The following is a 24,456-nucleotide window of genomic DNA, read 5'->3' as shown; positions in this document are numbered from 1 at the left end:
CTAAAGCAATTATTGAGAAGGCTTTGCATACTCAACGTGTTACTGTGTGGTGCACTATGTGGTCTGGAGTGATTGGGCCGTTTTTTTTCGAAGATGAGGCTGGAAATGCGGTAACAGTCAATGGATCACGGTATCACGAGATGTTAACCACTAAATTTTGGCCTATTATTGATGACATGGATATCACTGAAATGTGGTTTCAACAGGACGGTGCCACATGTCACACAGCCAATGAAACGATCAATTTATTGCAAACCAAATTTCCCGAGCGCATAATTTCGCGATTTAACACCACTGGATTATTTTTTGTGGGGCTATGTTAAAGACAGAGTCTATACGGAGCCAATCGAATCGATTGCAGCCTTAAAATTCAAAATCCGTGATGTCATTAACGAAATAGACCCTCCATTTTGCCAAAAAGTGATTAAAAATTTTGATGAAAGAATCAACATCTGTCAGCGTGGTCGTGGTGGACATTTGCCAGATATCATTTTTCATTCATAATTGCCAAACTTTTCTCTTTGTAATACAATAAAAATTTTATTCATTTTCCTCTAAATTCTTTGTTTTATTTTGTTTTAGAAAACAAAGTTCTTGTTGAAAAACCCTTTATAAGTACGACAATATACCTGTGTTTGTTTGCTGCCTTTGAGAATATCTGCGGGAACAAAACAACAGATGCATCTATCACTGCTACGCCTAGTGGCTGTGCACCTGACAACTTTCGGTACAAACAGCAAGGGTCATGTTCTAAAGCCCCAGAACCGCTGGCACTTAGTCCCGATATGAGCTGAAAATTTAATTAAATTTGTTTAAAAGGGATCTCTGAAAAGGAAAATAAATACGAAATATATTTAAAAGGACAATATAGAAATTTTACCTAAAAATAAAATTTGTATTATGTTTCCTAAGACGTCCGAGGTCCATTATGAGAGTACATCGTTTCCTTTTCCGCCCAAATCGCTAGTATCCGACCTTTTCCCACCACGTGACACCGCCGCCAGCGCCCAGCGTTTGAAACTGGAACTTAACTTTTTATCGCGCTAAAGCAAGCCGCCAGAGTTCTTGTTCATTGTTTGTCTCATAATAAGAGAACCAGGAAGAGCTTGTTTGGACCTCGGACGTCTTAGGAAACATAATACAAATTTTATTTTTAGGTAAAATTTCTATATTATGTGTTCCGTTTGACGTCCGAGGTCCATTATGAGAGACGTGTTTGTTATCTCCTGGTGGCTTGTAAAGTTATATATTAATAACTAAAAAACGCAACAATGTGATTTGAATTATTTATATCCGATAGAATCATGATGAAATAAACAATACAAGCTAATTAAAGCCTAAGCTTTAGCATCATTTAATAAACATAATAACAAAAAAATTATTGTTTATAATGAAGTAGAATACTTGGCTAATCATTAAGCGGCCGAAAGTACTGAGAAATAGACTTCTGATTGAGTCTCAGCATTCTGACTATTATTATCTAGATTTCGACAATAATATATCTTTAATGTACTTTCATGACGCCAATTTGCCTAACCAAGAATATCATTTATGTTTCTAAAACAATTTAGCGAAGCAACAGCTGATCAAGTACCACGAGATGCTTCGATACCTGATTCCAAAAGGGGTTTCTTGACCCAGCCCCCAAAAATTGTGGGCGTAGCTGGTCTTACAGGATATCTGGTTGTAATAAACAAATTTGTCAAGGAGCCTCATCTATTATTAGAGACAGTTATGAGTGTCCTAAGCCAAAATAAGCGATTTAGATGCTTCTCCAGGCACGATAAAAACGTCCAACTTGACTGTCTATACGTTCCTGTATCTGTTTTAAAACCGAAACCCGGATGCAAAGTGATGGAATCACCGTTATCAATAAAATGCTGAGGCTCGAAAAAGCAAGAGAGTCAAATCATGAACTCTATGCCCAGAAGCCAATAAAATTATTGTGGCTGTGTGTTTCGAGCTATGAAATAAATTTTGCTCATCTAGTTTTAGGCTTTTCAAATAATTTATAACTTTCCCCGCTTCCCATACTGGCAATTACTGCGCGATTGGTCTAGCTATAGATAGGATTGAGCTAGGCGCTTTAAGGATATGTTTTACTAATTTATTAGATTAAATTTTAACATCGCTTAGAGCCTCACAAATTGATGCTATGTCAGATTTGTGAACTAAAATAGATATAGATCTATTTAGATAATAGATTTAGATATATAGATATCTATGCCAGATGATCCTTTATAAATAGGTTTGCTAAGAATCTAGCTACATCAGGAGGAGCCGGGAATCGACAGTTTATATTACTATGTTGACACCAATTTACCCATTTATACCAAATAGGGGCATAATATGTTTTCCTTGTTGAAGCTCTCAAACACGACGAAATAAGTTGTTTTGCGTCTCGTGTTTTGCAGCTAAAATCAGCCACGCTTCCAACTGTAATTTCTGCCCTTGAGGAGGAGGTTGACCCGTTACGGTATTTATCAGGGTTTTGTTTAGATTCCGTATTGGTAGCGAGGGTGCAAGTGCTCGGCCTTTCAAATCCGGGCGCCAAAAAGGCTTCCTCCACCTGGGTGCTATTATTATGAACTTCCCTTGGCATAAGTTGAGATGGTGCAGCACTCGAGGTAGAGGCACTGGCGGTGGAAATATCCACGCTAGATCGTATCGCCAGCATTTACTGAAGGCGTGGTGAAGCAACTGTTGGAGTCTTATAAGTCTAGCGACACATAACTTGCCACGATAAGAGCCTCTCGTGACGCGAAAAGATCTATTTCGGGGGTTCCCCATCGTCTGAATATGTCCGTGGTTGCCTCTTTCAAGAGATGCCATTCGGTGCCCCTGCGATTGCGCGAGAGGTAATCGGCTTCCACGTTGTACATTCCCGGCAAGGAAGTGAGGGATAAGTACAATATTCAAACTGTCCGTCAGTGCCAGAAGATCTTTTGTCAATTTTAACAGCATTTGGGACCTTGTTCCTCCTTCGTTTTTTATGTACGATACAACAGTTTTGCTGTCGCTTTGCAGGATTACCATCGAGTTCTTTAGGACTTCGGATGTCAAAGAGATTGCTGCTACCACAGCGTGCATCTCCTTTAAATTGCAATGCCACTCAATCTGACTTTGAGTCTAAGAACCATTCAGGGGTTTGTTGTTGATTAGCGCTCCCCATTGTAGATCCGAGGCATCGGTGACAATGTAATTCACATGCCTTGTTTTGAAGTGAATCGGTGTTTTGTGACTGAGGTTGTGCAAACACCATACGACGTCCTGATTCACCTCTGCAAGAAAACTCAGGCAAAGAGGAGCTCTCCTAAATGCATTGCTGTGTCGCTGCAGCGTTCGGCAACGCAACCTTCCCCGGTGGGTGATGAAGGTCGCAAAATTGAGATACCCTAAGAGGCGTTGGGCCTGCTTGAGGGTCCAATTTGCCGGCTGACAAGCGTGTTTATCAGGCACTGACGAATTTTGATAACTTTTTACGGGTAAGGACTTTGCATTTGATAGTGTGTCCCACGTGATACACAGAAAATCGATCGACCTCGTTGGAGTGCATATCGACTTCTCTCGATTTATGGTCCAGCCCAGGTTCTTCAAAAAGGTCATGGCTACAAGAACCTGGGAGTTAAGAATTGTTCTGTCCTGGTGGACCAGTAAGTAATCGTTCAAGAAAACGATCACTCTTAAGCCCTGACGGCGTTATAGCTCGGCTGTCCAATTTGTCACCGAAGCAAACATTTTCGGAGCTATGGCCAACCCAATAGGTAGACAAGTCATTTGAAGGAGCCTTCCCTCGTAACTGATACGCAGAAAGCAACGATGTTCGAGGGAAATCGGTACATGATAGTAGGATTGCCTGTGATCCAGCTTCACCATCCAATCGCCTTTTTGTAGGAAATTTGGCATTTGGTGGTGATGAAACAGATGAAAAGGTTCTGGTTTCATGAACCGATTTAAAGATTTTAGGCTGAAAATGACTCGATTTTTCCGTTCTTCGTTATTATGAAATATGAACGATATGATATGATAGATATGAACGACGGAATCAGCGGTGCTGGCTCCAGTATAATATGGTCTCGAATCATGGTATGTATTTCCAAGGAAATCGAAGTTGAAACAGGTGTTTGCAACTTTTTTAGGATTTAGGACAGTACTAATAGCGGTTTTCGATTGAAAGTTATTCGAGCGGAGGTTATTAATTTTAGAATGGAAAAAGGAGGTTTTAATTTCACCCAATTTTTGTGATAGTTCCTTAAACATCCGCCCGAAAAGCCCATCGAGTCACTTATGTTGGTATTTATTTGGATTGTTATATTTGCGTCCCCCCTTTTGATGTGAAACATCTATAACCGCACGTAAAACCGATTTCTGGTGTGGCGACAAATGCCGTGGCGATGCCACGCTATATGATGGTATATATACAGTCTATATGCAGTAGTGTGTACGGTGTATTTCGAAGTCACTGATTAAACGAATTAAGTAGTCACGTTTTGAAATAAATTCGTAATTTTTTTGTATTTAAATGAAAATAAATGTTTATTCAATAAATAGTCATCGTTATTTTAACAAAATAATGTCGAAGTTTCACATCTGCCAGGCGTCCCGTGACGGCTCACATTTTTTATTTTCGTGATCATCGAAGTTGTGACTCTGTTGTCCTTGTTTTGAGTTGTATCGGTTACCAATAAAGGGCTTTTGACTAACCTGAGACGTTGAAGCTACAGACGATTAAAAACGTATGCGTGATTTAACGCGTATTGTTTTAGATTGGTACCCGCGAATTCTGTCAATTTTGACAATACTACCAACATTTTGTAAATATTTAGATAATTTTTCAGGATTAAACATGTACTCCGAAGAGGGGTGGGAATTTTATCTAAATCTTCTATAACATGTTTTAAAGTTTGACCAAAACATTCTTGCAATTTATTATGTATAGAATTTAAATTAAGAACCGCGTTCGACTGAAGACCACTAAAACGCTACGTAACGCTTTATTGATAAACTCATTTTTAAATCGGTAAAAGCAGGAAAAGCAACGTATTTCTTTTGTATATCAATATAACGTACACAGTTCAAATCAGAAATGTAAAAACCTCTGCATTGAAATTAATATTATAATTTATAACTCGGAGGTTCTTGAACCGACACGTCTAAATGAGCAATATCATTAACTACAGCCGCATGGTTCAAAAAAGGGTCGTGTAGGTTTGCATTATTAGATTCGGTCACTTTATGTAACATGCTAGACAACGCAGCATAATTGTAAAAAGGTATTATTAAGGTGACTCACCAATTACTGCGACAATTGCTCAAACCTGAGAATAATCACGTGAATTACTGCTGTGGCGGCGGTTCTTCATCCTCTTCACTCGTACTCGAACTTTGCGAAGAACTCGGCTTGTCAGAACTTGCAGAGACAATATCTCCCGTGATATGAGACGGCCTTATAAAGCGCGGGTGAGGCACGTTTGACCGCGTAGCCAACACATTTACACCGATTTTAGCACTTTCATTAGCCATTTTATATTTTTAACGTGAAAACCGAGTTAACCATTTTACGAAATAATTATTTCCACTTTGAAAATAAATTTTAGGTCGATATAACTTTGAATATACTGATTCGTTTTTAAGTGTGCACTAGCGACTGTGCAAGACGAAAAACGACGCAACAATGAACAAGAACTCTGGCGGCTTGCTTTAGCGCGATAAAAAGTTAAGTTCCAGTTTCAAACGCTGGGCGCTGGCGGCGGTGTCACGTGGTGGGAAAAGGTCGGATACTAGCGATTTGGGCGGAAAAGGAAACGATGTACTCTCATAATGGACCTCGGACGTCAAACGGAACACATAATAATTATTATTTAGACATTTTTGCTTGATCAAAACGCAATAAAATATAGTTCAATAAAAATAACTATCTACTATTATAAAAAATAGGGGTTGATCGGAGAGGGATGACAAAATAAAAAAAAAGAGTTTTTGGGGTGGACACCCCTTAGGGGTTTGAAATACAGATTGTAGCTGATTCTCAGACTTACAGAATATGCATTAAAATATTTATAAGAATCGGTCGACCCATTTCGGAGGAGTATGGGAACGAACATTGTGACACGAGAATTTTATATAAGAATAGATATAGAATTTTATTAATAAAAATCTTATATATCTTATACACTAAAGCTTTATTTTCCTAAAATTATATTTCTTACCTGTTCCTCAATGTCAGCATGATCTGTGTCATAGATCCAATTTTCTTCATCAAGTAGGATTGTGTCTCGCGGATGCATCGCGTGACGGAGCATGCCTTCATATAAATACATATATAATTTAATTTTGAAACAAATTCAAGAATATAATTAAAATATAGTATAGTATCACCAATTGTCTATATCATATTTAATTAAAATCCGTTAAAAAAATATTTTGTATACACAAACTGAGACAAATTTTGGCTGATGGCAGTACCACCTTTCAGATCGAACTGTATAATCAATCTATAATAATAAATGTATGCACATAAGAAAATCCATTAAAGCATCAACTGAGGCTTATAATACATAATTAAACACAGGATCTCAGGTTAAATTAAGTCCGCCAAAGGGATATATTTAATGAGAAATGTGCAAATAAAATAATAATAACACGTGTTTCTGGATTTATGTCGTCGGCCGTCGCTGCAACGCGTAAAAGTATATTTTACCTGTGGCAACATTAGCTCCGCTAGGTTCAGCAAAGCCGGCCAGCTCGGCGGCCAATAATCGCAGAAGGGGCGGGGCTGGTGCTCCCGAGGCTAAGGCACCGCATGCCTGGTATAAGCGGAGGCGTAGAAGGGCAGCGGGGGCTTTAAGCGCACCGCCATAGTTCCGTACTACGCCACCCACGCTGTTAAGAAAAAAAAACACCTCGTATACAGATACCGGCAAACTTCTTGAGCATTAAACGAGGGAGTGGGGGAAAGATCGCGCGACACAAACTTCAACTGATTTCAATCATTTCCAATCACGCGATCGACACGTCACTCTCCCGCCGCCCCTCCTCCCAGTGATACCTAAAAAGCGCTTCTGCGCAGGCAAGAACATTTGTTCAAGATGTTTGCCGGTATCTATACTAGAACGTTAATTAAATTGATCAGCTGACAAACATTTTTTCTATATAGTAAAGACTGGTAAAAAAGGAACAAGGGCAAAACCATTAGAGCGATGGGCTGACAGCATCGAAAGGGTAGCTGGAAAAAATTGGATGACGATAATTGTATCGAATAGTTCCTATTGACTATAACAAATTATAAAAAAGTTCTTAATGACACGTACTTGGTGAGTACAGCGATAGCACCATCCATGGGTTGAGTGAGTCTTTTGGCTGTATCATCGTTGTGTACAAGCGACGGGCAGTGAATCAACAAACTGTGTAGTGCTGATAAGGCACCTGCTCGGCCTTCTAATGTCACCTGAAATTAATAAATCTTCATATAAGACCAGCAGTACATGTTTACTTCAGTATAAAATAAAAGCTTTAAGGCAAAAAGAAGATAATAATAGTAGTTTATGCAACTGTCATATTATAGAGGTGTGATGTGACTACACTCATGTTTTAATACCTCATTATATGCAGCAGTTGCATACACTACTTTATTTAATCTCGTGGCTATAGGTTTCCAAGCCATAAAGTCTTGGTAACATTTGTCGTACGCTTTTCTTGATTTTTCTGGCAAAAGACTATTCGTCAGTAGCTGTTTCTAATGTCAGGTGGAATTAAATTTTCATCGGTATCGTCGGTGTTGATTGACATTTTTGTTACTGTAGTTTTATCCAACAAAATATTACTCAAATTCGTATGTACGAAATAGCGCCAAAATGAAAAAAGTCTGTTATTGGTCTATTGGCACGGAACCAGCGCGTTGCGCGCGCAGCGTATACTTAAATGGAATTGAAACCTCCTTGGTCGGGACTCATTGTACTTTAATAATTAAAAAAATATTTTAAAGCATTGTTTTGTTAGGAGAATAATGCTTTAATTTAATTTTTTAATTTTCTTAAAGAAGTATATAAATAAAATATGCCAATAAAAGTCTGTATTTCATTTCATAATTAGAATATTACCGAATGAGATTATATAAATTTGATAATACAATTTGACGCGTATATAAAATTATTTGTTGGCAACAAATGTCGGTGGACCAAACATAATAGACATTTAAAAATCCTAACCTGCCTTGCGATTCTGTAACTCACATTTCGAACTCACACATCGGTTTTCACAGCGGCGGTCGTGTCGTATCAGTCGTTAAGCAGTCAATTTACGATTTGGCATTGTGATTAAAAATAAACTACAAGCCTAACTTCGAAATGACAACGTTGGATGACCTTCGTCGTTTTGTTGCAAATTAATGTATCAGTCAATGTATTAATAGGTATACATAATTAATTAAAGCTAAATAGTAAAGTGATACTCGAATAAGTTTCCTATTACCTGCCAAGTGAAAGCATCTCCTCTGGCCTTTTCAGACTCCAGCTCTTTGGCTGACCTCGGGAAGCTGTTCCTCCACAGCAGTAACATACGTGGAAGCAATCCGCGTACCACGGGAACACCTGTATTAAAATTAGATAGTCAGCCATAGCTGGATTCCTTTCCAAAGCCCTTACTCTGCAACTTCCATTGCAGAACAGAACTATCTATATAGTATCCGTAGAGCTGATGTCGCAACCTTAGGATGGCACTGTACAATAACTTTTCGATATCGGGATCTCTATATTTACGAGTAAGAGCCCTGATATTCTGTAGACATAAGAAAAATCGTAGAGAAATAAATATAGTCTATATTTTATTTCTTGAAGTTAGCCTATACTATTATAGAATTTATAAAATTACGTCAGTAGATTGCGAGTACATGCAACCCAGCCCATCAATCTAAAAAATTCAAATTTATATAATATTAGTAGGAAAAAAATAACTAAAACCAAAAAGGAACACTGCGTCTTTTTGTTTAGTTTTTTTATGTTTTTACGGATGAAACTAATTTCGACTACACCATTTAAACGATTTTAATACCTAAAGTGCAAATTGCTCCAACAATTAGCCATCCGGCATTAGTCCTAGCCGCAGTCAATCGGCTGCTTTGTCCAGCTGACCGTAGCAATTGCTCGGCCGCGTTGAATGCGATTTTGCCACGACCGTGAGGTACGCCCAATGGCGAAGATCGAACCGCTCCTAATATGGCAGCTAGCGCGGCTGAGTAACCTGAAATATTACTTACTTATTAGCTGTATTAGGCCTGTATTCCAAAAAAAAGTGCGTGCGTACAAAGTAAACATGTCAGAAATGAAACTTCTTTGGAAAACTAATTTTTAAGTCTTGTTCATGTTTGAAAAAATCGAAAACTTTAGATTTCCGAGACTTATAGAGAGGGAAAAAGGAAGATATGTTAGGAATTTAATGAATTTAATTGTCATTAAAATATTCAAAATTAATACAAATTATATTCTTCGGTAATAAAAACACGTGGCATTTTAATTTACAATTCGTCATTTGAGATTTCAATAAATTATTTTGCATAAAATATAAAATACTAATGTTTCATAAATTCTCTTTACGAAATTTTAATTTTAAAAATAGATTTTTTATAAGGTCCCTTCTCACTCTCTCTCAATCGGTCTCAATCGCTCTCTCCCTTTTTGTCGACAAAAACGCTGCACATCTTCGTGACGTTTCATCCGTAAAAAAATTACCCTCATGCGCCTTAAGAAGTTTCACTTCAAAAGTATCACGAGCCACAATCTTGTCTTGAGCAGTGTCAATATGGTTCGACAAATTTCTTCTTCTCATAGTGCCATCTCCTTGCTTGCTTGAAGGTTGGCGATCATCAAGGCTAGTTTAATTTTGGATGGCGTGCTTCTAAACATTAACTTTGATTGATTGGTGCTTTGACCAAACCATTGTCTTAAACTTTTTCAACCGAGAAGGGAAACCAACCGTCTGCGGCCAGGTCTTTTTTGGAGTAACGTAAAACGTGTCCTTAACACTCAACTTTCCTTTTCTTAACCTTCATCATACGTCAGACGATGATGACGTCATAGACAAATTTACACTTACACTAAATGTAAACATATAGACTTATAAAACATATTAAGTACCATTCTATAAAAAAATATAAATATTTTTTAATTTTACCAGAAATATGATGGGGCGTAGGCCTAGCGACATCCAGGGCATCGCAGGCTCTATCTAAGAGCGGAGTTATAAGCGCCGGTAGGGCTTCGCACACACAACGGATAGCGGCTGCAGCGGCTAACCGAGCTGCTACACATGGATGCTCTAGTACCTTCAAAATTAAGCCACATTATATTTTTATATTCATTCTCGGACTCTGGTTAGCATGTATTGTTAATTTTCAATATAAATCATACAATTTCTATACATAAGGTACAATTATTATTGTTTAGAGGAAACCTACTATATTTATGTACTCATATATATTATATTTTCTACTTGTCTTCTTAATATTTGTACTTGGATATATCTTTTAATCGTTTTAATTATTTGCATACAAAACCTTTACGCACTTAATCATTGTTTGAAACCACTATCACCAGACACCATTACTCAGCCATAACATATTATAAGAATAGAATAGACACATATGGTAAATACCCATGTCATAGACAAAGTACTGAAGAAATAAAACATAATCTTAACACTTGTGACGTGTAATTACTTTTTGGTGCTATGAAACTATGACAACATAATATCTAACTTAAAAAAGTTTATTCTGTTTCTTCCATTGATATACAAAAAACCCAAGATGCACAGTCTCGAATAAAAGTAACGCTCGAAAGTGTCCCGAAACACTATTTCTGTCCCTTTCTATAACAGTATGTCTATAACAGTATATGTTACAAGCATATATTATTGCAAAATCAACCTTACGCGAATTGCTTAAAGTTGTTATTACAACGCAGTGTATACGTACTTAAAGCAATAAAATTTTACGACCGACCGTGGTCGGTAGGACAAGGTATTGAGTGGAGTCGAACATGACTTTTTTATTTACAACTATTTAACATAATTTTAAATTTATCCGACTTTTCGGGTGCTTTACAGCGTGCGTGGTCACGGTGACTGAAGACAAAAGGTGTTGGATGTTAAATAGTTGTAAATTTATAATAATACATAACTTTAATCAGGTTAAAAAGTTTTTTCTTTAAATTAAAAAAAAATGTTAAATTGGCTACCTCCTGACCTACACTTTATATAGCGTAAATATATTTGTCAAAAACTACACACAAAAAAGTTCAAAAGTACATAAATTTATTTATAAAAAATAACACAAATAAATAACATCGACTCCACTTATTAGACGCGAGACTATTTGAAATGAGCGCACAATTTAGAATGTTGCGCTCATTTTTTGAGGACGTTTTTTAGACGTTGATTGTGCATCTTGGGTTTTTTGTATATCAATGGTTTCTTCTATACTCATGTACATAATAGTGCCTAATATAATATGAAAATTACCGTAAACATAGTGTCAATCATCTTCAAAGAGGTATCAGAGACAAGGTTGTGTACTGAAGTGCCCAATTGTACTGACAATTCACCCGCCTCTGTGAGAGCGCATACTAATAAATGCTGGCTGAAGAGTGTTTCCTGCAAAGAAATCGAGTAAATAAAACCGTTATTTAAAACTAACTAGGTTTTTAATTGAATCACACAAGTAAACTATTATAAATATTTTAAAAAAATAAACTGAGATTAAACGAAAGATTAACTTAACACGATTAACATAACTGGTAAGAAACCGATTTAAGGAAATAGTATAAAAAATGCGTCCATAATTATTTAAATACTGTATGTAAAATGTTGTCGATACTTAAGCACATTTGATAACATTAATTCACTATAATAGACAAGTGCGTGTTGACTAAATTAACAAAACAAACAAACAACTTTAATTAAGAACGGCGTATCATATACAAGCGATTTCTTCCATACAACCTTAATTTAATAATTTGAAATACCTCAGTGTTTTGAATCACTACTATTGTGTAATAAAAATAATAATTAAGTGACGCTACAACCCAACATGGGTCTTGGCCTGACATCTATTTCTCACTCGCATTAGCTATCTGTCTATTAGTATCATGTGCCGTAAATTTTCGAGTTACAGACATTCTAATATTATTGTATGTATGTCTCGTGACTCGTATTTTATGCATGTTTTTATAGAACATATAATATTAATATATGCCGTAATGTTTGCTAGTGGCAGAACTTACAAATTGCCGTATTTCTTTAATTGTTGGATTTTGTTGCTGCCTTGCAATACGAAAAACGCCGGAATTCAATTTCATAACAAAATTACTATTAAAAAATAAACAACGAACTAAATAGATTCCAGAACCATAAAATTATACAAATCATTTTAAATATATATATTAACCTGATTACAATCCTTTGCATTTTCCGGATTAAAATCAATGCTACTCATTTGTTTGGCGACGATTTGAATGATCTCTTTGCACGCGGAGGCTTGAGCTTTTTCTCCCAACATTTTTCCGAGTGTGTTTCTTAGTATGTAGTTTATGCATTTCCTGAAAGAATTTAGTTATATAGTGTAAGAGCAGTGTTGGCCTTGAGCGTGTGACCCTCATGCCTGAGGTCGTGCGTTCGAATCGCGGCAATAAACTTTTCCCATAGAAGCATTTAACACTCACACATATAGTAAAGGAATGTAATGCTTTACACCTAAAAATGACTGCGTGTGTCAGACACTGAATTCTGATCACCTACTTGTCTATTTAGAACAAATAAATCACGAAAAGTCAATGTTACTTTTTTTAGAACTGTTTTAATATCCTTGATTTCCATCATCCCTACAAAGCTTCCATATTAAGCTCTATGGTGGCAAAGTTCTATATACCTAGTATTGTCTTTGATTAACATAACCTTTACACATTTAAAGAAAAAGCTTTTACCGGATTAAAGTTATGTATTATTATAAATTTACAATTATTTGACATAATTTTAAATTTATCCGACGTTTCGTGTGCTTTACAGCGTGCGTGGTCACGGTGACTGAAGACAAAAGATGTTGAATGTCAAAAAGTATCACAGCTGCAGAGAAAGTTGCATTATCTGTATTTATTTCCCCGGAGTTGGTATAGATTATAATCTATCTATATACCTCTAAATACTTCTATATTTAACCGCTTATTTGTACTAAGCATGTGACTAGGAACTTCCAGATTCCATACCCAGTAAAAAAAAATCAGAAATGTCTGCCACACCCCATAGGTTCTTTAAACAATGTTAATATATAACTAACCTAGAATATACAGCATCAACATGTGAACTAGCAGCTTTGGGGTTGGCCACCAAATCGAGTACATGAGCTAAGAACGTACTCATGTTACGTTCGAGCCAAACGCCTCCCATATTTTGTACGAATATCACATATGCCTAGAAACAAAAAATGTGTGCGTGTACTAGGTGTACACACGTAAGAAGTGAAACTTTTTTATGACCTTATTTTTCGAAAAATGATCAGCAACTTAACGAAATTGGTTAAATAAAGTTTAACAAAAGGCTTTTATTATCATAGACATGAATACAAATATAATTATTTCATTTTACCTTATTACTACTAAGATTATTACAGAATTTCATTAATTGTAATAGAATTATTACTATCATTGTTATCGTTATTATATATTTTTGTTCTTAATGGCTTCGAATCTCTTCGGATCAACCGTGGTAGGGACAAGAAAAAGATGGCGCGTAACCGAAAAACGTGACGATTTGCTACAAAATTTCTCCCATAAGTCGATAAAAAATTCATTCTAACGCCGATAAAGAAGTTTGACTTCAAAAAGCAACATGGCGCGTAACCGAAAAATGTGACGCGTAACGAAAAAATGTTACACTAAATTTTTTTCCAACCCCGATAAAGAAGTTTCACTTCAAAAAAAATTGAAAAATATCTACAAGTGAACGTCAAATAAACACTGTCGACTTAGATACGGACAGATAGGACAAGTGTTTTATGTTAAATACATACACTCAAACTCAAATTAACTTTGTTCATATAGTCAAACATGTACACTTATGAACGTCAGAAAAGAAGTTAAATTAATTATAAACTTACATTTATTATCAGTTCGCAAGTCAAGGGCGTAGAGCGGGCAAGAAATGGCAATAAACTTTCCGCCACTCTTTTTAATAGCTAAGTTTTAGGTCATACAAATTGTATAAACTAGAGCAAATCTATCTCAAGGATATATATAAAAGGCTTTTTTGATTAATTTAGGTTTAACGAGAGCTTTGAATTTATTTAGTGATAATACAATAATGAATGAAGCAATAATATACAAGATCTCGGCACTCAAATGTTTAATAATATTGAAATAATAAAAGTAATATTTTGAATTAAGAAAATCGAAGGTTTATTACCGTGTGTGATTTTCTGAATATATTTTGTTCCTGTCAAAAAACTATCACAAATTATTTTTTTTAATAACGTTAAAATACTTACATGAGTGACACAAACACGAACTTCTCTATTAACGCCTGAACCAGATTTAATAATTTCCCCTTTGAGGAATGAAGTACCTCCCCTTAAAAATGCACCCATCAGTAAATTCAACGCTTCTTCTAGCGATATTATATTTTTGGGCAAATCCTTTTTGTTTTGTACTAAAAGCGCAATAATAATAGGGTAACTTTTATGTATATTTATGATTTAGAAATAGTATTACATAAAAAATAAGATATAATATACTAGCAGACCAGCCAAGCGTTGCTGTGGCTTAGGTTTTTGTTATATTACATAGTAGTAAACTATAGGAGAACACTAGTCATGGGGACCACCATGCTTTTTTGGTGGTAATGCCATTAAATTGTAGCTTATGTGAAACGTTGGTACTTTCAACACAGCGCCATCTGTTAGAATTGTGACTATCAAATAATTAACAAATAATTTGGAATAAAAAAATATTGCGGGTATAAATTGAGATGTAAGTTATCCTATCTTTTAAGTTAGATCAAACCGCACACTGTGTGCAAATTTGATTGAAATCGGTTCAGTAGTTTAGGAGTCCATAGCGGACAAACAACGTGACACGTAATTTATATATATTAAGATAAGATATTAACCTAATTGCATTCCCACTTTGTTCTTAGTATTAAGATTTGTTGCTTCCCCAGCTTGAGTCGTTGCTACCAAAGCTCCCATCAATTCTGCTACTGCACATCTGAAATTATGATTTTAAATATAATTCGTATTTATAGGATACATGATTTTAAACACTAGTGAATACACAAACAATAATTGCTTCAATAACAATATATATATTTTTTTATACCTAAGCTGGTAATCGCTAGGATGAGCAGCCCGCAAGCAAGCAGCAGCGATAGCATCAACATCAGCGGGTGTCAACTTCTGTAGCGGTAACATACTCTTTAACGCATTCGCGGCAGCTGCGCGAACTGGCGTAGACCGCTCGTTCAGTAGCGAAGCACGCGCAGCCCTTGAAACTTCCCGTAGCACATTACCAGCTGCAGTTCCCATTCCCACACAAATCTAAAAGTTGTTATTATTATTCAATTAAACAAAAATGTACTTGAGTAAAAAATGTTGAATATTTGACTAAATCATTGCTCTTTGAAATATTATTAAAATTTTAACATTCAAGACATTCAATGAGTGAAATAATTATTGTATATTACATTTGCTATTTATTAAAATAATAATAATGATTATTATTTGACACAAATTTATAATATTTGTAGCTTAGTCTAATCTGTAGGTTAACCATGTGTCTGAAAAGGTCTTAATTAAATAGAATTGTGAAATAGGCCTGCCAGTTATTTGTATGCAGAGCCCGTGGGGGTTGCAAAAAACTTGGCGATTAAAAAGAGTGACAGAGAGTTTATTGCCAGTCCTTCTCTTCCGTTCTACGGCCTTGATTTGAGAACTGGCAGTAAATGTAAAATAAAAAGCATTTAATATACATATATTTATTTCTTTTTCGATGTTCATGTACACTACTTTGTCTTACCTATATGAGTAAATGATTATGATTTGATTAATAAAAAGCTTAAATTTGTCATACCATACATAACACTTTATCTTACCCATGATTTGAATTATCTTTAAATACTAAGGCATAACGACAAATTATCATAATAATAATGTTCAGTCCAGTCACAATTATAACAACAATATGAAACCTACCTTCTCCAAGGTAATCATAATTTCGAGTCTAGTTTGAGATTCAGCACTTTTCAGTGACTTCACAAGGGTGGATACAGTCTCCTCATATGATCTTCCCATCATTCGGCCAAGCTTCTCATACATACTGCCTAAACAGCAAATTGCAGCTCTACGCAGAATATTAAAGTTAATACACCCATTTTTACAGTCCATTGCTACTACCCAAAATACACCAAGAGCTTATTTATTAATGATTCAGCCATTAAAATACTATGTGTTTAAAGAGGCTCCTACTCGGGCCATTTATTCACCAAAATGTATAGTTGCGAGAGGGTGGCTGGTAGCATTTACGGCTAGATTATGCAATACTCGGCAATATTTTTAGTATGGCCGGGATATATTGCCAAATATTTTTTTAGTATGTGCGATGAATGTTTAGTGTCTCAGCCGTATGGCCGGAACGATTGCTTTGTAATCGAAAATACTTCAATATTTCTTCATATTATTGCTGTCTACGGCCTAAGTGCGTCCCTTTTTCATAGTAAAAATCGTAGTTATAGCTAATCTTGTAACAACAGGTATAGATTTTCTCATGTTAGGATATTTTATTGTATCATTGGTCCAGTCTTGTAAATAATGTGATGAAAGTCACTCTTTGACATTTGTGTATTAAAATATCTAATGTATCATGAATAAGGTGGAATCCACATTTTCTTAGTTTTTTTTTTTGACTTTAAAATAATATAATCTTTTGCAACGCGTATGATTTCGTCCGCCATTACAGCCATAGGTAATAGCCAAACCATGTATGTAGACTATGTAAAGACAAAATAATTAGCCATATACCGTTCCAGAAATATTGCTGAGATATAAATTTTTTAGCCATGTGATGCATTAAAATGTTTTTTGTATTTTCGCGATATAGTCAGCAATGATGGTTATCGACTAAAAACTATATTTTTACTTGATATTTTTGTTATAGAAGTAAATAATCTAGGATACAATTACATTATCGTAATAAAACTTAATTTAATACTTACAGCCTAGTTGGTAAATAAGAAGGGGAATCATCCTTGACTTTGATAATATCATTACATTTATTGACAGTGTCAAATAGCAGAAATGTATCACCAACAGAGAATAATGTAGCCAGACATCTTGATAAAACTCTTCGGGCTGGTGCCCCAAGATTCTCTCGGAATAAGTTAAGTAACTGTGCTACCAGTTTCTGCTGACAGTTCTTTATATCAGACTGAAATGTGTTAATAAAGAAACAAATTTTAAGTTTAATTAATTAATAAATTTTCACATTACTTATTGCTGCATCTAATCTTACATATGTTTTACAGGTGCATAGGTGCATTTACACAAATGGTGCATAGTTAAAAGTTTAAAACCAAAAGGAAAAAAATCTGTTTATCATAAAAACAATTTTTATTCTTATAAAGTTACAAGTGGTACCTCAACATATGAGTTTAATTTGTTCCGTAACCTTGCTTGTTTATTAACAAATTGCTGGTATCTCAAAACAATTTTCCCCCTTAAAATTAATTGAATAGTCATTAATCTGTTCCAGCTCCCAAAACACCAACCTCAGTTGCTTTGAAAATTTTAAGGTTGAGCAAGGTGCTCTTGTTTTTCTATGATTTCACCCTTTAATTCAATAGACATCATCTTAGGATCCATCATTATAAATGATAATGTTTTGTAAATGTATATATAGCAAAAAAAGCAAACCCAACTTATCAAAAATTTTGGAAACAACCACACAGACTGAGGCTAAGTCCGAGGTGGGAGAAACTGTTAGATGCTGCTCACAACACCAAGTGTATACAATGTAGCATGCAATTCCTCGTATCTGAAATCTTGCTCTCACCTCAAAGCAAAATATTGCTAGCATATTGAGGTACCACTGTACTTTAAAGTATGCAATTCCTTACCTTATGTGCTGCAACTAAAACTTTATCCAAAAACCTTAACCATTCAAATATAAAGTGTGGCTTTTTATCATCAGGAAGCTGCTGCAAGGCTGATTCATTGAGTGTTAAGGAATGGGACACTTCCATAATTCTGCAATTCAAATACTATTTATCAGCCTTAAAATATTATCTACATACATTCATGTTTTCTCATCTGACCCTTCGCAACTCTCCGGCTGTACTCAATTAAGGCCGTATCCCGCACATAACATAATCAAATTAGTTGCAGGATGCATTCATAATCATAATTGATAATCATAAATATATAAATGGCGTCACAGATGAATCTGCTATAGTTAATTGGATGGCAAACACATTATATTTTAATAGAATTTTAAATAAACTTACGTATTTACAATAAAATGTTTTAAGTAAAGAATAAATCACATAGCTCGATAATAATTTCTACATATGAAGGCTAGTTTTGGTATTCAAACTAGGATGTTCTTCGATTCAAAACTTATCAATACTTTACTTATTAAAAAAATATATTAGTTAATTTCCTTTCTTAATTCGTTAAACATTACATGAATTCCATAATCCATTTAAAAACACAATTGTGCAAAAAATCTTTGCTGAACTAAAGGGTCTAGAGACTTTCCAGTTTCCACTAGGGAGTAGGGACTAATTAGTAATTACTAATAAGTAATAGTCAATAGATAATAAATACAGACCACAGTAAAATAACAAATAACTCCAATTTTCCAAATTGACACCTGACAGTGATAACTACAGAATAGCAAAAGATTTGTTACGTGAGTACTCTATACGTATCTAGTAGAGCTCTACCTACCACAGATTAGGAAGAACGCTTAATAACAAGATATTATCAGTGAAAAATATGTAAATGCCAAATCGTATTTAGTAAATGGCATTCTGTAATCTGTTTTAAATTCTAACTTTTAGTGTGTGGACTGTGTGGTTACTAATCGAAGAATTGTTTAAGAGAAAAATTGTTCATTTGTGTACTTTTATCTTAAATCTGAATATAACCTTTACTACTACATTCTATAATAGACGAATATTAATTTTCTATAGTGATAGTCGTAAGTAATTCATAGTAGTCGTTACTTGAAGCTAACGTTATATTATTCTCTATATTACCAATTAACCGCAAACACACAAAGCAGTAATTGTTATATTACAAGCTTTATGTCAGCGAAGTTAAAATTAATTTTATTGTGATGCATACTACTATGAGCTCGCAGCAAAGTCCAGCCAACATGCAAACTGTTGTGGACAGAGAAAAGATTTATTCCTGGATATTAGAACTTTGCAATCCCGAAACTCGGGAAAATGCACTCTTGGAACTTAGTAAAAAGAGGGAAGTTGTACCAGATTTGGCACCTATGCTATGGCATAGTTTTGGCACCATAGCAGCACTGTTACAAGAAATAACGAACATTTATGTGGCCATGATTCCTGCAACTCTGACAGCACATCAAAGCAATCGAGTTTGTAATGCATTAGCTTTAATGCAGTGTGTTGCATCTCATCCAGAGACAAGGTCAGCTTTTTTACAAGCTCATGTTCCTCTCTTTCTCTATCCTTTTCTGCATACAGTTTCCAAAACTCGCCCTTTTGAATATCTCCGCCTTACCAGTCTTGGAGTAATAGGAGCATTAGTCAAAACAGATGAACAAGAAGTTATAACATTCCTATTAACAACTGAAATTATTCCTTTGTGCTTACGTATTATGGAAAATGGATCAGAATTATCAAAGACAGTAGCTACATTCATCCTACAAAAGATCCTATTAGATGATAGTGGCCTGTGTTACATATGCCAAACATATGATAGATTTTCCCATGTAGCTATGATATTAGGAAAAATGGTATTATCTCTAGCTAAAGATCCATCTGCAAGGCTTCTAAAACATGTTGTCCGATGTTACTTACGCTTGTCAGATAATCCTAGAGCTAGGGAAGCTTTAAGACAATGTCTCCCAGATCAATTGCGTGATGCAACATTTACCGCTTGTTTACAAGAAGATAATTCTACTAAGCATTGGCTTGCACAATTAATCAAGAATTTAGAAGCTCAACCAGCACCGGCAAGTCCTGCTCAAGCAAACATGTGAGAATTATCTTTATTCAATTACATCCTCTACAAAACATTTCAAATATAGTGGTAACTATATTGTAATATAAATTATTATTATCTCTTTAATATAATTTTTGTGGTATTACTAAATTCTATTAAAGTAGTAGGAATACTATTGTTATAATTGTTACAATTTTAAACCTATTAATTTATATTTAATTAGCTATTCTTATAATTTAAACTATAAAGAAAATCATTGAAATGTATTATTCTATTTAATATTAGGAGTATGCTCTTGTAAATTTAGGCCTTGTGAAACACAGAATTATTTTCTGTTTAGGTAGATAGAAAAAATTCTATAACTAATGTACAAATGTGCAAGATATTCGCAATAAATCAGTTTACTATTTTTAGGTACAGACCAACATGAAAACAGTAGCATAATACGCAGTTGTAAAATGGACCGTAAATTTTACAAAAATAAATTTTATAGTTTTGTATTCTTGTTTTATTTCAATATAAAAAGATCATATTACTAAAAATCTGGCCCTCTTATTGGAAAGTCTGATAATGCCCATCTATTACCTCCAAAATGATTTGCATTTTCTGTTCTATTAGGGAAAGCTGTAAATTTTTTATGCATACTTGGTTTATTAAATCTCTTGCCGCTTCCAATAATAAATGAATCTTGATATGGAATATTAAAATTAATATTATTTTTAGACTTCGATTTCTTTAGTGTTGGTTTTAGTATATTTTGTTTGTCAAAAACTTGTATTCCACAATTTACAGCATCAATGTGATGAGAACATGCTTTATCTGTGTGTGAAAAACTTTTTGAACTAAGTGTTTGGATAATTTTGTTGCTGCCTTTACCATTTACCTTTTTTTGTGAACATTTACAAGGATTTTGATCTCTGCTTCGTACCATAGTTACACAGTAATTGTCACATCTTAGTGGACCAGAGATTAAGGTATTTATACCGAAATCAATGAAATGCTTCTTCAATATTTCTCGAGCTTTAAGAGTATTAATACCAGATTTGGTATTTCCTATAGGCACAATTTTGCTTACAGCACGCTTTTTTTCAACACAGGCTGAATGTGTAGGCTTTGCTTCATTTTTGCTATTGGTAAATTTGATGGACTTTCTAGACATGTTAGACTTGACATTATTAGCGGATGCTTTTAATATTGGTTCAACAATTTCATGACAAAGTTGTTGTGCTACTGTGGGTCTGGGCATTAGGAGGCAGTAATAAGGTATATTCGTAGCTAGTAAACTTTCAAGACATTGCTGAATTAAAGCATTATCTAGTGCAGCCTTGCATAAATACTATGCATTAGATTCCAAGAAAAATAATTGTATAACCCTGCATTTTCTTTTTGATGGCGTGCTTTATTGCGTATGTTATATTAAACTGTATTTTTACTTGACGACCCGTCTAAAAAAATGTTTCATTTATCCACCATTTTGAACACTAATTAATAATTACTAACCATTTTGAGTGATGCCAATTGCCAACTCCTACGGCATATTCCCCCTAGAACCAACTTAAAATACCCCTAAATTTCGATTTAAAACCCATAAATTTTTTTTGTACACTCGGTTCGAGAGGTAATTTCAAACATGCATAAAAATAAAAGTAGTATAAACAGCTGTTATTTCTATCTAGGTTTATAGCTTTTTGATATTTCAGTTATTGCCGCGTTTGGAATCCACATATTGTGTAGTTTGTTGATTGGGTTCTAGGCTTAATACTAAATAGTATGGAGTCATACGTTTCTTAAGTAAAATTGTTCTTAAAGCACCCCCTAAATAAATGTACCAAACTCCCAGGACATCTAGGTAACCCCTACATTTGAAGGAAAACCCCCAAGATGGCATCACTGATAAAATGGCATAATAGTAAATAGAATGAAAAAGAAATAAGAATTAGAGGACAGAGCGTAATCAGAAATGCCCACAGACTAATAAATATAAAATAAGTAGCTGTAAGCTGGTATCTTCTATGTAATGTACGTTATGCTAGGTCGCTAAAAGCTGAAAAAAAGGGATACTAAATACTGAAACAGTTTTTTTAGCCAGCACAGAGCTTCATTTGATTTGTGGGCTATTTAACAATATTTTAAAAACTATTTCAGATTATTTATATGTGACTATAAAACTGTTTTCGTTTTATTTTTAAATTCATATTCATATAGTGAATTCGGCTTTAATAATTCAAATTCAAAAAATTTTTCAACGTCAAGTTTTTGGTGTTCATTAGGTATTATTCTGGAATAACACATATATGACAAAAAACATTCAGACAGTAATACTAGAATTATTATAGTGTTAGACACATATTATGTACAAGTATGCTACGTTTCCGTCAACTAGGCAAATCTGTGACTGTTTTGTGTCACGTGACTGAAATCCGTCGGTTTAAATAATTTACACAATATTTTACCCCTTTAACCAATCTTTTACACAGCTTACTTTAAATAACACTTTTTTTCATATTTTTTTTTTTATTTTTTAATATTATGGCAACAGCTTCAACTTTATGCCAGTTTCAAGTAAAAGGTTGGGAAACTACACGCGAAAAAAAATAAACAAAGACATCAGAAGGAAATAAAGGGATAAGCTGGTTAAAAATAAAATATGTACATAAACATATTACATCTTAATATTATTATAGATTATGAAAGAAGATAATACATTATAATACAATAAAGGATAAAGCAAAAGGCAGGAGATTTTAGTCGGAAACGGAACATGAAGTGATTGTAAAGAATTCAGAAAGGAGGTACGGTCATATTGGGAACAAGAAAAGAAAATATGGTCAAGGTCACCAATATCTTCTCCACACTCACAAATATTACTATCAATAATACGAAGCCTTGCTAAATGATGAGGTGTACAAACATGTCCTAAACGCATTCTGGAAATGATAGAAGTGACAGTTTTAGAACTTTTAATCTCAAAGAACCATGGTCTACTGGGGATCCTGGGTTGAATTTCAGCATAATGTTTGCCTTTGAACTTGCTGCTTCTCAACCAAACATCATTCCATGACTCCCAAAGATGGGTTTTCGGGAGAGCAGCTAAATCATGACAATAATTAATGTATGGGACTATGTCTCCATCCTTTATAGCTTCTTTAGCAAGCTCATCGGCTTTCTCGTTTCCTTTAATTCCACTGTGACTTGGAATCCATGCAAAGATAACGGTGTAATTTCTTTGAGAACATATTAAAAGCTTATCACGTATTTCGCAAATAATAGGATAACAAAGTTTCATTTGGAAAGGAAATTTTTCAAGAGATTGTAGTGCACTTTTTGAGTCTGAAAATATGATTGTACTTTTAGATTTTAATAAAATAACTAGTTCTAAAGCTTTTAAAAGAGCAAAACACTCTCCAGTAAAAACAGAGGATTCAGGAGGAAGTTTAATCTTTTGAATTATTTTATGTTGCCAATGAATTAGACCAACTCCAACACAATCATCAACAGAGATTTTAGAGGCATCTGTAAAAATATAATCCCAACCTTCCCAATTTTGTTCCTCAACGCTACTCATGAAACGAATATTTGTTTCCAGAATATCTTGCTTACGGACGCCTATATTATATCTTATATCCGGATCAAGAATTAAAGAATTGAATTGTGTCATAAATATGGGTAATGATGGAGATCGATGAATGCGGCTGTGTAATGTTAAAAATTTACGAAAGCTTATTATTAGACATGGTAATGATTTGTGACGCCAGTAACGGGATGTATAAATAATATTGTTCAATTCATGCAGCCTTCCATGTAGAGGGTGGTTAGAAAACTGCATAGATTTGAACAAGAATCGATCACTTAAAAATTGCCTTCTTAATTTTAAAGGAGGATCGCAGCATTCTACTTGTAAAGCATTGGATGGGCTTGATTTCATTACTCCTGTCACAATTCTCAAAGCTTTTGACTGAATGACATCAAGTTTTTTACTTCCCAAGACACTTCCTCCATCTAAGAGAAATGTGCCATAATCTAAAACAGATCTTATAAGCGCGTTATACACAAGTTTCATAGAAAACGGATGAGCACCCCACCATACACCTGAAAGGCATTTCATGATGTTAAGCAGCTGTGCACATTTCATAACAACATGTTCATAATGGGCAAGTCCAGACAATTTTGAATCCAATATAACTCCTAAAAATTTAATTTTTGTTTGGAGTGGCAAAGATTGACCA

General features: G+C 34.6%; 2 protein-coding genes across 4 annotated transcripts in view; one reads left to right on the top strand and one right to left on the bottom strand.

Annotated features, from left to right (window-relative positions):
- Positions 1-18,818, bottom strand: part of LOC125051864 (HEAT repeat-containing protein 5B) — a 37,112-nt gene extending 18,294 nt beyond the window's left edge. For both annotated transcript variants that reach the window (XM_047652472.1, XM_047652473.1), the window contains exons 1-17: positions 18,535-18,818; positions 18,148-18,277; positions 17,248-17,459; positions 16,229-16,376; positions 15,357-15,574; positions 15,148-15,245; positions 14,528-14,688; positions 13,322-13,455; positions 12,437-12,587; positions 11,512-11,643; positions 10,168-10,318; positions 9,049-9,237; positions 8,470-8,588; positions 7,311-7,447; positions 6,701-6,882; positions 6,210-6,304; positions 630-790 (exon numbers count right to left, since the gene is read on the bottom strand). In XM_047652472.1, coding sequence (XP_047508428.1) covers positions 630-790; positions 6,210-6,304; positions 6,701-6,882; positions 7,311-7,447; positions 8,470-8,588; positions 9,049-9,237; positions 10,168-10,318; positions 11,512-11,643; positions 12,437-12,587; positions 13,322-13,455; positions 14,528-14,688; positions 15,148-15,245; positions 15,357-15,574; positions 16,229-16,376; positions 17,248-17,459; positions 18,148-18,273 — 2,414 coding nt within the window. In that variant the 5' untranslated portion in view covers positions 18,274-18,277; positions 18,535-18,818. The remainder of the gene's footprint in view (positions 1-629; positions 791-6,209; positions 6,305-6,700; positions 6,883-7,310; positions 7,448-8,469; positions 8,589-9,048; positions 9,238-10,167; positions 10,319-11,511; positions 11,644-12,436; positions 12,588-13,321; positions 13,456-14,527; positions 14,689-15,147; positions 15,246-15,356; positions 15,575-16,228; positions 16,377-17,247; positions 17,460-18,147; positions 18,278-18,534) is intronic.
- A 212-nt stretch (positions 18,819-19,030) lies between these two features.
- On the top strand, positions 19,031-20,730 carry LOC125051867 (CCR4-NOT transcription complex subunit 9). Of its 2 annotated transcripts, none has more exons than XM_047652475.1 (2): positions 19,031-20,263; positions 20,645-20,730. In XM_047652475.1, the coding sequence occupies exons 1-2, from the start codon at positions 19,371-19,373 to the stop codon at positions 20,658-20,660; spliced, it is 909 nt and encodes a 302-aa protein (XP_047508431.1). In that variant the 5' UTR covers positions 19,031-19,370; the 3' UTR covers positions 20,661-20,730. The 2 variants fall into 2 exon arrangements, 1 of the variants encoding a protein (XP_047508431.1); XR_007117360.1 differs by having other exon boundaries at positions 19,033-20,317.
- The last annotated feature ends 3,726 nt before the right edge of the window (positions 20,731-24,456 follow it).

The sequence above is a fragment of the Pieris napi genome, chromosome 8 (assembly GCF_905475465.1).
Source record: "Pieris napi chromosome 8, ilPieNapi1.2, whole genome shotgun sequence".
Taxonomy (NCBI): domain Eukaryota; kingdom Metazoa; phylum Arthropoda; class Insecta; order Lepidoptera; family Pieridae; genus Pieris; species Pieris napi.
Note: the sequence above shows the minus strand (reverse complement) of the source record. Positions and strands in the feature narration are given on the sequence as shown.